At 39.6% G+C, this 15,037-nt stretch overlaps 1 protein-coding gene across 1 annotated transcript in view; it reads right to left on the bottom strand.

Moving 5' to 3' along the window:
- LOC109924299 (receptor-type tyrosine-protein phosphatase U-like) overlaps nt 1-15,037 on the bottom strand; it is a 289,829-nt gene that overhangs the window by 248,247 nt on the left and 26,545 nt on the right. The window contains exons 3-4 of the mRNA XM_048612922.1: nt 13,910-14,025; nt 11,869-12,046 (exon numbers count right to left, since the gene is read on the bottom strand). Of these exons, the coding sequence (XP_048468879.1) occupies nt 11,869-12,046; nt 13,910-14,025 (294 nt within the window). The remainder of the gene's footprint in view (nt 1-11,868; nt 12,047-13,909; nt 14,026-15,037) is intronic.

Raw genomic sequence — 15,037 nt, 5'->3', positions numbered from 1 at the left:
TCTGGCTTCATTTGAGAGAGTATTTTTTAAAAGATGTCATCCCTCCTTACTACAGTAATACATTTCCTGATCAAAATTACGACACTCTCTCATCTTTTATCTCCTTCCCTATTTTGCCTGAAGACCCTGTATCCTGGAACATTGAGCTGCCTACCTGCACCTCTCTCAACTATGTCTCACTGATGGCAATTATATCGTACCTCCATGTTTTAATTTGTGCCCTCAAGTCATCTGCCTTGTTTGCCAGACTATTATATTAAAATAAATACCATCCAACTTTGCCAAACTCACTTGTGCCTTAACCGGCCTGTAACTCCCATGCTTTCTTGACTGTCTTGCTGTCTCTTCTAATCTTGGCTGCTCATCTTCCCCTGCTGAACCTTCTGGATCCCACCCCCTATCAAGTTAGTTTAACCCCTCCCCAACATTGCTCGAAAACCTTCCTACAAGGAAAGTGACCCCATTCTGCTTGAGGTGCAACCTGTCTGCTGTGTACAGGTCTCACTGCCACCGCCACCCCCACCCCACCCCCAAATACAGTCCCAATGTCCCAGAAATCTAAAGCCCTAGCCCCTACACCATCTCTCTAGCCATCCATTCATCTGACTAACCTCTTATTTCTATATTCACTGGACATGGTACTGGAAGTAATTCAGAGATAACTATTTTTTTGGGTCCTGTTCTTCAAACGACTTCCTAGCTTCCTAAATTCTGCTCGCAGGACCTTGTCCCATTTTCTACACATTGTTGGTACCAATATATAGCATAGTATCTGTATGTTCACATTCCACCACCACCGCTCCCCCCCCACCCCCGCACCTTCAAAATGCTCTGTAGCTGTTCATTGACATCCCTAACCCTGGCACCAGGGAGGCAACATACTATCCTGAAGTCTCTTGCGTCCGTTTTCCTTACATTTGAGTCCCCTACCATTACAGCCCTGCTGCTCTTCTTCCTCCCCTCTTGTGCAGTAGACCATCCATGGTACCATAAATTTGGCTCCCACTACTTTCCCCTGCACAGTCATCTCCCCCCAAGGTATCCAAAACAGTATATCTGTTAGAAAAGGGGATGGCCATAGTCGACTCCTGCACTACCTGCCCTCCTCTACTCTGCCTGGTGGTCACCAATGCCCTTTCTGCCTATTCAGTCTTCACCTGTGGTGTGACCACTCACTGAACATGCTATCCAAGAATTGTTCACCTTTGTGAATGCTCCACAGTGAATTTATCTACAGCTCTGGCTCCAAAATACGGTTAGCCAGTAGTTGCAGCTGGTCACACTTCCTACATGTATGGCCACAAGTGAAGCTTCCAGGATTTTACACATAGCAAAGGAGGAGCATACCCCATGGGTGCAAGTTCTGCTGCCATGACTTCCTCTAAGTCCCTTAGTTATTCCTTTTTCTTTAAAAAAATATTCTTACATAAGTATAATTATATTACTAAATTACTTCCCTTCCCCTACTTTGCTTACTTTTTTAAACTTTATTATATTGGACTTTCACTAATTCACGTTGTATCTCAATTAATTCCTTCTTCCAAAAAATACCGCACATTTTAAAATCATGAACCAATCAACAACCACTTTCCTGTGAGGCCACTGTTTGCTTTGTTTTCCCAGTAAGCAGCCCTTGAAGTTGCAGCTGGTAAAAAAGATCCCCTCCCACTTTTAAACTGAAGCTGAAGTGTTGAGCCCCTGATCCTGGGCCTCATTTTTCCTTTTGCTGATTGCTTCTCTCAGCTCAGTTGAAATTGAAGAATATAGCCATACAAACTATAAACCACAAAAAAGACTTAACAAACTATGAACCAGGTAAAAAGCACAAGCACGTCTTCCCTGCTGCACTGAATTTCCACAGTGTCCCAAATTGCCAAACACACTGATTCAGGCTGTGCCTCATTCAGGATGTACTCTCTGCCAACTGCTTGTGTGAAGTTACTGAATATTATCAAAAAAGGTCAATACAATTCCAGATTTTAAAGGCATCAAGGATATGAGAAGCAAGTGGGAATATGGCATTAAGATAGAAGACTAGCATGAACATATTTAATGGTGGAGCAGGCTTGAATGGCTAAATGGCCAGTTCCTATTCCTAGTTTCTCTGTTTCTATGTGCCCAAGATGGCAGATATTATGAAGTATAAAATAACACCTTTTGAAAAACAGAAACAAAGAAGATAGGTGCAAGAGTAGGCCATTCAGCCCTTCAAGCCTGCACCACCATTCAATATGATCATAGCTGATCATACAGTTTCAATATCCCATTCCCTGTTTCTCTCTATACCCTTTGATCCCTTGAGCTGCAAGGGCCATGTCCAGATCTAACAAACTGGCCCCAACAGCTTTCCGTGGGAGAGAATTCCATAGGTTCACAACTCTGAGTGAAGAAATTTTTACTCATTTCAGTCCTGAATGGCTTACCCCTTTATTTTTAGACTCTGACCCCCCTAGTTCTGGATTTCCCCAACATTTGGAACATTCTTCGTGCATCTAGCCTGTCGAATCACACCAGCATTTTATGTTTCTGAGATTTCCCCCTCATTCTTCTAAATTCCAGTGAGTACAAGCCCAAGTTGATCCAATCTTTCTTCATATGTCAGTACTGCCATTCCAGCAATCAGTCTGATGAACCTTCACTGGACTCCCTCAATAGCAAGAATGTCCTTCCTCAGACTAGGAGACCAAAACTGCACACAATACTCAAGCTGTGGTCTCACCAATGCCCTGTATAACTGCAGCAAGGCATCCCTACTCCTATGCTCAAATCCGCTCACTATGAAGGTCAGCATGCCATTAGCTTTCCTCATCGCCTGCAGCACCTGCATGCCAACCTTCAGCGAATGTTCCACTATGATACCCAGGTCTTGTTGCACCTCACCTTTTCCTAAACTGCCACCATTCAGATAATATTCTGCCTTCCTGTTTTTGCCACCAAAGTGGATAACCTCATATTTATCCACATTGAGTGCTGTTGTTGACCTTGACTATAAAATCGGAACAAAGTCTGTGGTTGATGCTTAATTCTGCGATGTTTGATAGTATTTTTGATCTTGGCTCTGTTAGATGATTGCACAATGTTCAGCATTAGTCATGACTCCTCAGATACTGAAGCAGTCCAAATGCAGCGAGACCTGGAGAATATCCAGATTTGGGCTGATAAGTGGTAAGTAATATTCATGCCACAGAAGTGCCAGGCAATGACCATCTCCAATAGGAGAAAATCTAACCATCGCCCCTTACCATTCAATGGCATTACCATTACTGAATCCTTAATATCAAGATCATTAGGTTACCATTGACCAGACAATGAACCGAATTAGCCTTATAAATACTATGACTACAAGAGCAAGTCACAGTCTAGGAATCCTGCAGTGATTAACTCACCTCCTGACTCCCCAAAGTCTGTCCACCATTTATAAGACAGAAATCAGGAGTTTGGTGGAATACTCCCCATTTGCCTGGGGGCAACACACAAGAAGTCTGATATCATCCAGGACAAAGCATTTTGCTTGATTGGCACCACATTCACTCCTTCCATGACCAAAGCTCAATCGTAGCAGTGCACGTATTCTACAACATGCACTGCAGAAATTTACCAAGGCCTCTTAGACAGCACCTTCCAAACCCATACTGACCACCATCTAGAAGAACAAAGGCAGCAAATACAAAGCTAAATTTCCACCTACAAGTTCCCTTCTAAGCCATTCATTATTCTGATTTGGAGATATATTCCTGTTCCTTCAGCATCACTGGGTCAAAATCCTGGAACACTCTTCAGAACAGCATTTTGGGTGCACTTATACTAAATAGATTGTAGCAGTTTAAGAAGGCAGCTCAACACTACCTTCTTAAGAGCAACCACGGTTGAGCAATAAATACAGCCCTAGCCAACAATGCCCATGAGTTCATGAGAAAAAAGGATCTGAACTGGACTAGCCATATAAAAACTGGCTACAAGAGCAGGTCAGAGGCTTGGAATCCCGCTTCAATCCTCCTGACTCTCCTAAGCCTTTCCTCCATCTGCAAGATGCAAATCTGCAGTGTGATGGAATACTCTCTACTTGCCTGAAAGAGTGCAACTCCAACAACACTTACGAGTCAGAGAGTCATACGGTACAGAAACAGACCCTTTGGTCCAACTCATCCATGCCAACCAAATTTCCCAAACTAAACTAGTCCCATTTGCCCGTGTTTGGCCTCTATCCCTCTAAACCTTTCCTATTCATGCACCTGTTCGAATGTCTTTTAAATGTTGGAACCGTACCTGCATCTGCCACTTCCTTTGACAGTTTATCCACATAAGAGCCACCCTCTATGAGACAAAGATGCCCCTTTTAAATTTTTTTCCTTTCACCTTAAAAATATTCATACTAGTTTTAAACTCTCCTACCCTAGGGAAAAGACCTTTGTTATTCACCTTATTTATGCCCTTCATGATTTTATAAACCCCTTATGAGATAACATGGTTATAAACAGGCTATATAAAAATCTTTAATAATAAAGTCACCCCTTAACCTCCTGCGCTCCAGTGAAAAAAAATCCCAGCCTATCCAGCCTCTCCTTCTAAACTCTGGTAACATCCTTGCAAATCTTTTCTGCATCGTCTCCAATTTAATAATATCCTCCTTAAGCAGGGCAACCAGAACTGTACACAGTACTCCAAAATGGTTCTCATCAACATCCTGTACAACTGCAACATGACATCCCAACTCCAATACTCAATGGTCTGAGTAATGAAGGCAAGTGTATTAAACACCTTCTTTACCACCCTGTCTACCCATGAAACAACTTTCAAAGAACTATGTATCTAAAACCCTAGATCTCTCTGTTCGACAACATTCCCAGGACCAAGATCCCTTTGTAATTTTAAATAATCTTTTTCATTGTCCACTATACCACTAATTTTGATGTCATCCCCAAGTGGTGCAGAACACCACTGGTCACAGAGTATTCTGTTGTTAGAGGTGCTGTCTTTCAAGAGAAATTAAACTGAGACTAGTTTGCCCTCTCTCAAAGAAATATTCTCCCTGGTGTTTTGGTCAATATTTTCCCTTAACCAAAATTGCTAAAACACATTGTCTGGTCATTGTCACATTGCTGCTTTTGGGAACTTTTGTGTGCAATTGGCTGCTGTATTTCCAATGCAAAGTGAGTACACCTCAAATGGTACTTTCCTGCTGTAAAACACTTCAGGATGTCAAGTTTGCGTAAGATGATAGTTCTTTTTGCTCAGATACTGTGATGTCATCCACTTCAATCCACATGTGTGAACTATTTTGCATTAGTTCTCTTTCCCACTTTCAAAAGGTGACTCACTAGGGAAGTGCACTGGAAATCAAGGTGTACTCTTCCCAGAGTCATCACAAAAGTTAAAGATTTTAAAAAGTATGCAAAGTTTCCTAATTCATACTGTTTTCAGATCCAGTTTAATAGAAAGCAAGATTTTGTTTTTAACAATTACTAGAATTACTATTTATTAAAAGTAATTAAATTCCAGCTACAGATAAATAGCTATAAACTGTCAGCTTATAAAACTACGAATTAAAACTCTAACTCCTTACATACACACAGAGTGAAAGAAAATAGGTTATTGGCAGAGGGAAAAACTGGAAAGACAGTTCAGTAGTCTTTGTTCCCAGGTTCTGTTGTTGAGATGACCTTTATGATTCTTTTGCGGCCAACACACTGCTTCAAACATCTTTCTCGGACACTTCCATTGGTTGGCAAGAGATACACGGTGGTCAGTTCCTTTATAAAAAGTCAGTTGCTTATCAATTGAAGGCCACAGTTTACAACAATTGTTGCAGGAAAGATAAAATTGTTATTTTCAGGTTTAAGGTGAATTTTGACTCCAGAGAACAGCTGGGGAAGGATTATCACATCTTTCCCCCTATAACTGGTTCCCAGCTCCAAGCTCATCGGTCACTTGAGAACCAATCACACCGTTGTTGACAGGCAAAAGCTTTCAGTCATTGATAACTAGTCACTACTAGTCCATAGATAAATCAAGTTCTTAATTCTAACCAGATCTGCATCTATATATCCCCTTGGTTCCAAAACTTCAGGAATTCAAATTTCAGGAGTCCAACATGCGAGGCATGTAACGAACTGGAGCTCGCCTTTTGCACCTAGCACGCCGTTGTAGACTTTGTAGACTTTCACTCCCTTCTTCCAGAGGTAGAAGCATTGAGGCGGCTATTTCTGGCATATGTATCTATAGTTGGGATCACTGAGGACACTGTAAGAAATTATCTCTTTTCCAACAGGCAAGACATTTTTTCCCTTTGTTAGACAGCATATATTGATATTTTTCCGTCACAGTCATAGCGCACATATGATTGGTGGTGACTTGACTTGGCCATTAATAGGTTTTTGGAATTACACAATTTGAATTGAACATTTAGGTTGTTCATAGAAACTTGTTTAGATTCAGAGAGGTCTGCCAAAGGGTCACTGGACTTGAAACATTTACTCTGTTCTTTTCTCTACAGAAGCTGCCAGACCTGTTGAGTTTCTTCAACACTTCATGTTTTTGTTTTAGATTCTCAGCACCCTCAGTTCTTTGTCCTTAATCAGCCAGATGAAGTATATTCATCACTTATAGAGTTATAAAGCATGGCACAGCCCTTTCGGTCCAACTCGTCCATGCCGACCAGATATCCTAAATAAATCTAGTCCCATTTGCCAGCATTTCACCTATATCCCTCTAAACACTTCCTATTCATGTATCTATCCAGATGCCTTATAAATGTTGTAATTGTACCAGCCTTCACCACTTTCTCTGGCAGCTCGTTCCATACAAGCACCACCCTCAGTGTGAAGAAAGACCCTCAGGTCCCTTTTAAATCTTTCCCCTCTCATTTTAAACCTATGCCCTCTAGTTTTGGACTCCCCTACCCTGGGAGAAAGACCTTGGCTATTCACCCAATCCATGCCCCTCATGATTTTATAAATCTCTGTAAGGTCATCTCTCAGCCTCTGACACTCCAGGGAAAAAAGACATTCTTATCACCAAAACATCACATTGTCCTTGTAAACAGCGGTTATTCATTTGCAGGAAAGGCCCTCGGTGTTAAAAGCGATAGAATCACAGCAAAGATGTTTATTCTGATAGGAAATTCCTACTTCCCCAAACCAGATGATTAAACAATGCTACTAACTTGCCAAATTAGGATTCTGTGGGCAGCAGCAAACCTTTATTAACTCAACCAAGTAACTACTCTGACCGTGAAAGCTTCAGAGATGACTGCAAATGTGGTCTGTTTTCAGGTGACATTGCCAATAACCAACAATCATTCCACTCTACAGTGTTCCCAAGTATCAAGGCATACTTCAATGTATCAGTATCAAGGCATACTTCAACGATCAAATAATTCCACAGCACACTGAGTGGTACAGGCAGTCTACACATGCACGGCTCTGGAGACTTGCACATGCACAGTTAATAGGGGTGCCTGGTATCAGCAGATACTGCTTTCAATAATAGACACCAAGGTTTCAAAGGATATCAGAAGCACAGATGTGGCCTTGACACGCAGGTAAAGCAGCGCTCGTTCTTCAACATTTTCCAGCACACTTTTCACCTTGCTATGGCACACAGTTGAAAACCACTGCAGTAATTTTCAGGATCTGGAACTCAGGATTATATTTGACCACTTAATCCAAAGGAATGTAGATCAACAGTAGTCCCCATTCAATGCAATCTTAAACAGAAAGAAACCTTATCCAACTTGAAGTTATGGAATTCATGGTGCTTACTAAGACAAAAGTCAAAGAATCTTAAGGAAGTTTTATGAAAAATACTGTTGTGGTTTAAGGGACTGAACTTCACTGGATGCCATTTACTTATTACACTAGAATTGTGCCTAATAATGCCTTCCAGATCTGACCCTGAAGGTGGATGAGAATTCTACCTCAGGCACTGCTCAGACTTTCACATCCCCCTTGCACACTGGTAACCCTGGCACCTGTGTGATTGCCTTTCCTTAGGCTGCATGGCCTTCTAGCCTTGAAAGATAACTTAGGTTAGAACTCATGTACATGAAACTGAACTACTATAATGTGGACATGTAGTAATTCTCAGATTAAGAAGTCCTCACCACTTGCTCCAGCCTTTGATCGCCATTCACCTTGGAAAGAATATCAGATGATTAATGTCATACACAGCAAAGAGGAAAGAAGAGCCCAGAAACAATCAGGTCTCTCCAATTTTTTGAAGTACACAGTTAAGGAATGAATGGTTCTATTTACAGGTAAGGATGGTTATAGGTTCAGTCGCAAGATAGGACCGTATCTTGAAAGATTAAGATGTAGAATTTGTTTGGGTGAAGACAAGAAATGGTAAAGGCTAAATTGACACTTGTGAGAGTAGTTTATAAAGTCTTCAAACAGTAGTTACAAGGTCAGAATAATTAGAAAGAAATAAATGGGGTAAAGACGAAATTTATGGCAATAATCATGGGGAACTTATCTACATGTAAATTGGAAAAACCATTAGCAAAAGGTAATTTAGAAACTTAGCTTACAGAATGTCCTCAGGACAGTTTCTGAGAGCAATATTTTCAAGAGCCAATGAGGGAACAATCTATTCTACACCTGGTAATGTGTAATGAGTTCGGATTAATCACTAACCTCTTACTAAAGAAGTATACAGCTGACAGCAATCACAGCACAATAGAATTTAATATTTAGATTGAAAGTGAAAAGCGTGGGTTTATGACTAGGGTTTTAAGCTTAAATAAAGGTAACCATGAGGGTATGAAGGTTGATCTAGCTAAGGTGGACTGGCACCATTTAATAATTCTCAGCCTATGTTTCTATGTAAGGTTATAAGTTGCACCACAAGACATTAAAATTCAAAGCCATTTACTGGCTTTTTTTAATAAATAATTTTGCAACAGCTATTATTTATTAATAATTATGCATATGTGGTAGCACTGGATATAAATGATTTATGAGAGCATTCACATATTCTGAGTCTCTAGCTCAAAAATAATGTATTCTGAAAATCTGATTAACACATCTCCTTATATAATTTCTTTTCCAGTATGGATTCACAGTTTATCAGAGATTTACCTCAGGTAAGTTGGGAGACAAAGTCAGCTTGCCCTAATTCTTCAAAAGTAGAATGCCACAAGGTTTTTATTAGCAAGCATACTCTTCAATGGCTACAGAAATGATATATCATCAATAAAATTGCTTAACTTTTTATATGTAGATGATCTTGTCCTATCATTCATGTAACTGTCGTTGACAACATAGAACTCACTTTGAACAGAGAACTAAATACAGTAAGGGTTTAGGATCTGCAAGCTCAAGCCAAACTGCCACTGAACAGCAGTCATTGCAGTCCATCTTGAGAATACAGATATTAAGCACGCCCTGAAAGTGAATGTCTGGGTACATCCCATTCCCATTCATCTTAAAATGAAGTTGGACTCCAATGACTCCATCCACTCATAATTATCTGAAAAAATAGCTACTTATTCGAAGATAAAAGTAAACTTGGTTTTAAAACTGGTGAACACAAAGCTTATGAGCATCAGCTTGAGTGCCTCACACTTCAATGACTAATATACTCCACAACTAGGTATTGTCCAAGAGTCAAGATGAGAAGTAGCCACACTTGACTCGATGTTTGCAAACTGAACACTGCAATGCAATACATCATGAGAACTCTCAAGTCAATCCCAACAGTATACACATCTGTGTTATTGCATATCAGCCGTCCACCAACTTTCCACGATGCAGTAACCCCTCAGGAAGTCTAACTAATTGAGCAAAAACAAAATCTCTCCATATGCTAAGATCAGAATAGTGACCATCAAAACCACTAGACAGTTTGTAAACCTTTCTAAACCCACGTGCTCGACTATCACGAACGCAACTTCAATCCTAATGAAGGTGGGAAAGCGGAATAGATATCACAAGAAGTCATAAATGCCTTGTAAAAGACCTGATGCAGGAGATTTCTGACTGGTTTGCTGTGATGATTGAATGCGTAATTATAGCTGTTACATTTCACGTGAATGTCCATGAGAATGAACATGGCCTTCCAGTTGCTTGCCATTTCAATAAACCATTTGCTCCTATGCTAACATTTCTATCCAGTACTATCCTAGTAATCCAATGAAGCTCAGCACAAGTTCATGAATAACTGATTTTCTGCTTAAGCACCTTACAGGCTCTGGGACTCCATGCTGAATTTAACAACTTCAGAGCATGACTTCTGTCCTCCATTTTGATTATAACCCTTACCCAACTGCAGCTGTAATTATTTGCATCATATTGACGTTGCTCTCAGCAATGAAAACCTATTTTCCCTTTTAACACTTATCATGTACACCTATTTTAGATCGCTATCTCTCCTTTACCGCCATTCACACTCCCTTTGTCTTTTACTCTGGGTGCCCTCACCAACTGAAGCTCTCGCTCCTCCTGCCCCTTTGTTAACAGCATAAAAGCACCATTTTCTATTCCTATTCAGTTCTGAAGAGTTTTTTGAAACTTGAAACATTACTCTGTTTGTCTCTCTCAGACATGCTACCAGATCTATTGAGTTACACCAGCGATTTTTGTTTTATTTCAGATTTCCATCATCTATAGTCTTTTGCTTTAGTAAGAGTATACAGAGATCTTCACTGTCTCCTTTAGTGACACCAGTTTATGTGACCAGAAATGTTACTAAAGGGGTAGTACATGTGGCTACTAAAGATAAAATGGAAGTTCCAATACTTTCAGCTTTAGAAAATGGTCAGAATGATTTTTCAAGCAACAACAAACACAGTGAGCCAGATGAGATTTACAAAATTGCAGAAAACAAGAAACTGCACTTCAGAAACATCTTTCGGCAGTAATAATGATATTCTACTTTTGAATGAGAGCCTAGAGAATGTAGAAACCTAGTGTTCCCAGCTTACTGTCAGAAATGGAAGTAGTCAACTTTGGAATTCTTATGTTGTCTTCTCATGGAGAATTTTTTGCAGTAGCAACAGATGTGGTTTCAACAATCCTGACAGCAAATCTTCCTGGGCCTAAAGCAGTCCCTAAAGAGATTTTTATTAATGATTTGCTGTCCTAGTATGAGACTTGGGAAGTGAATCTACAGTCTGCAGTCTTCCTGATGATCCATTCCTCTCGTAAGAACCTCAAGATATCATTATACTGTTATTGTAGTTGAATGCTGATACATCTCAGCTCTTCATGGATGCTGCAACTTCACTGTGCAGGGGTCATTTGTGTTGAATGATATTTTTCAACAGAAAATATTATGCAAGAGATGAAACTAATTGGTGTCCGGTCAAGATGAACTGATACCCTCTCAAAGAACACCCACTTGTCTTCATACTGATGTGGCAGGCCACTGGCAACAAATTGTTTTAAACCAGAGGATTTGGAGTGGTGTTATAAATCAACTCATTTAATTTCAGCTGCTGAAAGTAGTTTCAGGCCAGTCTTCGGCCACTGCCTTCCTACAGCACTTCAAATGACCGTATCAGGGAGATTCTTAATGAATATGAAAGACTCTGAAATTGCTGGAGAAACTCAGGTCTGGCAGCATCTGTGGAGAGAAAGCAGAGTTAAGTTTCAAGTACGCTGACAACTTTTTCAGAATTACACTGAACAGTAAGTCTGTTTTCATTCTGCAGATGCTACCAGATCTGCTGAGTTTCTCCAGCAATTTCTGTTTCTGTTTCTGATTTCCAGCATTTGCGGTTCTTTGTTTGAAAATATAAAAATGTTTGAAATTGCCAGGGAAAGAGTCAGGGACTAGGACACGAACTAACTAAAAATGAACTGCATGTTAATAATAAGTAGCAATCTTACGCTAGCGCACTGTGCAAGAAAACCTGAACAACCAAGTTACCTTTAACAATCAATGCTGCAAAGTTAGACACTCCAGATCCATTTCCAGACTCAATCACACAACGATACAGGTCCTGGTTTTGCTTTGTCAACTTATGTAGCTGAAAGACTGCAATGAAGCTTTTGGGGCTAAAGTACCTTAGCTGTGCTGGTGGGCTGGTTAAGCCTCCGTGTTGTCTCTGTTAAAGAAATCAATATAACAATGTTAAAATACAACAGCAATTCAGGGAGGAAAGGTGCAAAATGTTTAATCAGGAGGTCACTCAAACAGCACAACTTGTTCCAGTGTGTACAGTGGTTTTGAATGTGCACTGACATAAATCGTACGGTGTATTTTGGACGTGATGACATTCAAAGTGCAATTCACACTGAAACAGTAGTTTTACAACACAGCAAATAACTGCATTCACACTCCATGTTATGGAGGAAAAAGTTCCATTGATACCCTGAGATTTTTTAACGTACAGTTTCATGCGCTACCAGTGTGGCAGTGAAGTAATTCTTCTTTGTTGTGATGATAGAGTTGCAGTAGAAGCAGAAATAACTTGATCTCATTGCACCAAGAACTCAAGACTAAACTCTCTCCCCCCCTGGAAACTCCCAACCACAGTTCTTGTGTGGCCTTCTGTCATTGCAAATCTATATCACAATGAGAAGGTGTGAACTGATTAGTTACAACCAGCGTAAATGCAGCCTTAAAAGTATCAGCTGTGACTCAGTCAGTAGCGCTACCCCTGTCCCCCAAAATGAGCACAGCAGGCCCACCTCCCGACACAAGCACAATGGCCAACTAAAGTTTCAGACCCCAGTTATTAGGCTCAAGACTCACTCTACAGATTTGAGACAAATCTAGATCTGTACTTCATCTTTTTCAAGACATTAAACCAATGACTCATATGCTATCTTGAATATAAATTAAAGATCCTATGGAGCTACTTTGAAGAAAAACAGGGGATTTCTCCACTCTATTCTGACTAGTATTTATCACTCGTCCAACATAATCAAAACAGATGATTTGGTTACTATCACATTGCAGCTTGGGTATGCATAAAATGGCTGTTATGTTTCCTGCATCACAAGATAAAATGATGCATCAAAAATACTACACAGCTCTTCAAAGGAGTATAATATGTGTTGATGTGATGATCAACAGAATGAATTCATCTTTTCGTGGTGAACTTTGCTGTTCATTTAACTAGTTTCAACCGGTATGAGCTCCAAACTGTACTGTGTACTTGTTGACAATCATGTAATCACTATTTACAATAGGCAGAATTTAAGAAGCTTCCCTAAAGAATAGAAGCTTAGAACCAAGTTAATTCTCCAGGACAGGCTTGGTAATTTGATAATCAAATTAAGCAGGTCTGTAAAGCTATAGAGCAATGTGGATAACTAACCAATTGATTCTGTTCATTTTTAGATTCGAGAGGCATAATCAGTTCATGGGGTGGGGTCGCTTTTCTTATTCAAGTCCAGGGAGCCTTGTAAGTGAATGACCTAATGGGCTCCACAGCAATAATTATTTCTTCTTGATGGAGATAGTTTTTGCTTGGCAAATGTGTGGCAGCAATGTTACCTGCCTCTTTTAGTCAAAGCCTGATCTGCTCAGTTTCTTCAACACTTTCTGTTTTTATTAAGTCTGAATGTTATCCATGTCTTCCTGCATTTAGACATGGACTGCTTTAGTGGTACTAACTGGGTCTGTCGATTACAACTGAGACAAATGTCTTTCAGAGGGGTTGGTGAATGAATAAAATGCTGCAGTTGTTATTTCATTTTTAGAAAGTTTGTAATGATCCTTTAAAAATGAACTCCTAATGTAAAAACTGTAATCGTACGCTTGGAAGGATAAAGCTTTGAAAAGCAGAAACGTTTTGGTTCATGCAATTTATTTGTTACAGGTGTTAGCTCTCAATTATTGCTTGACAATTATTTGATGTTTTCATCTTTCTCTGTAACCCACAATTGGTCTAGAGATTGAAGGGATGCCAAAGATAAACTTTAGTTATTGAAGTTGATCAATGCAAAACTGACTTATTTACCTGCATTGAAAGGCTTTGTGCCTTATTTATTTGTCCATGTACAATACAACGGAATGCTGCATCCTGCCCAGAATTCGTCTCCACATCTTCGAGCAGCTGGAAGTATGGAGTTTTAGCTATAAATAGAAATAGAGACTGACCATTCACGTTTTCACTGAAAGCTTTTGCATGACAATTTGGACTGTGACTAAAATGCATTTTAAGTTTAGAATTGGATAATTTTAACAATTTTCTGGGCATCTCAATCTAATATAAAACAAACAACATTTTTTCTTCTCCACATTAAATTTTCATCAACATCAAAGCAGATATTAAAACTGAAGTATAATGTCCCTCATATGTTTTAGTTGGTAAATGCATTTAGTTTATCCCCAATCCATAACTATTGCTCACATCGTGCTCTCAATTTAAATTTGCCTTCTTCACCTGGGACTCCAAATAATTGGATAAACAGAGGGGAATTCATCTTTAATCTTTTTTGTTTAGTTGAGGACTGCTTTCCTGGTTAGTGAAGGAGCATTTGAAGTAGTTGGAACTTTAATAGTTGCACAATGTCTCAACTATATATCTAACCAGGAGTTTGTCCCAATTTCACACGAACAGCAATCAAACTTAAATCAATTTCAATCAAAAGCAATGTATTGTCAGTAGCCTGAACTACAATAACAGGCTGACGAGAGAATTCTGAGAAATGCTTTAACCAAACAGAACTAGGGTGGAAGCATAATCTACAAAAATATTGAAAGACAAATTGGTAGGCATTTGTGGAAAAAACCAACAATATGGAGAAAATATAAGGATTTAGGAATAAATAAATAGATGTACTTAAAATGTTGGTGCAGAATATATGGTACATTATAGCTCCCTGTGCCAAAAGGATTCTATGACTGTGATTCCTACGGACTAAAAAATAATTGTGTGGCATTTCATTGGGTCACTTGGGGGTTAGAAAGATCTCAAGGCCAACACTTGATTTCAGTTGGTAGCCAAACTTGTCAGGGAAGCAAATTTAAGCAATGACTCTTGCTTTGTTGACCAATACAGAGTAAAAAAAAACTCATCAATTAACCTCACAAATAATGGGCAATATTCAATATGACTACCACCTTGAGTTCAGCATATTGAGGG

Source organism: Rhincodon typus, chromosome 27 (genome assembly GCF_021869965.1).
Source record: "Rhincodon typus isolate 14 chromosome 27, sRhiTyp1.1, whole genome shotgun sequence".
In the NCBI taxonomy this organism is placed as follows: Eukaryota; Metazoa; Chordata; class Chondrichthyes; order Orectolobiformes; family Rhincodontidae; genus Rhincodon; species Rhincodon typus.
Note: the sequence above shows the minus strand (reverse complement) of the source record. Positions and strands in the feature narration are given on the sequence as shown.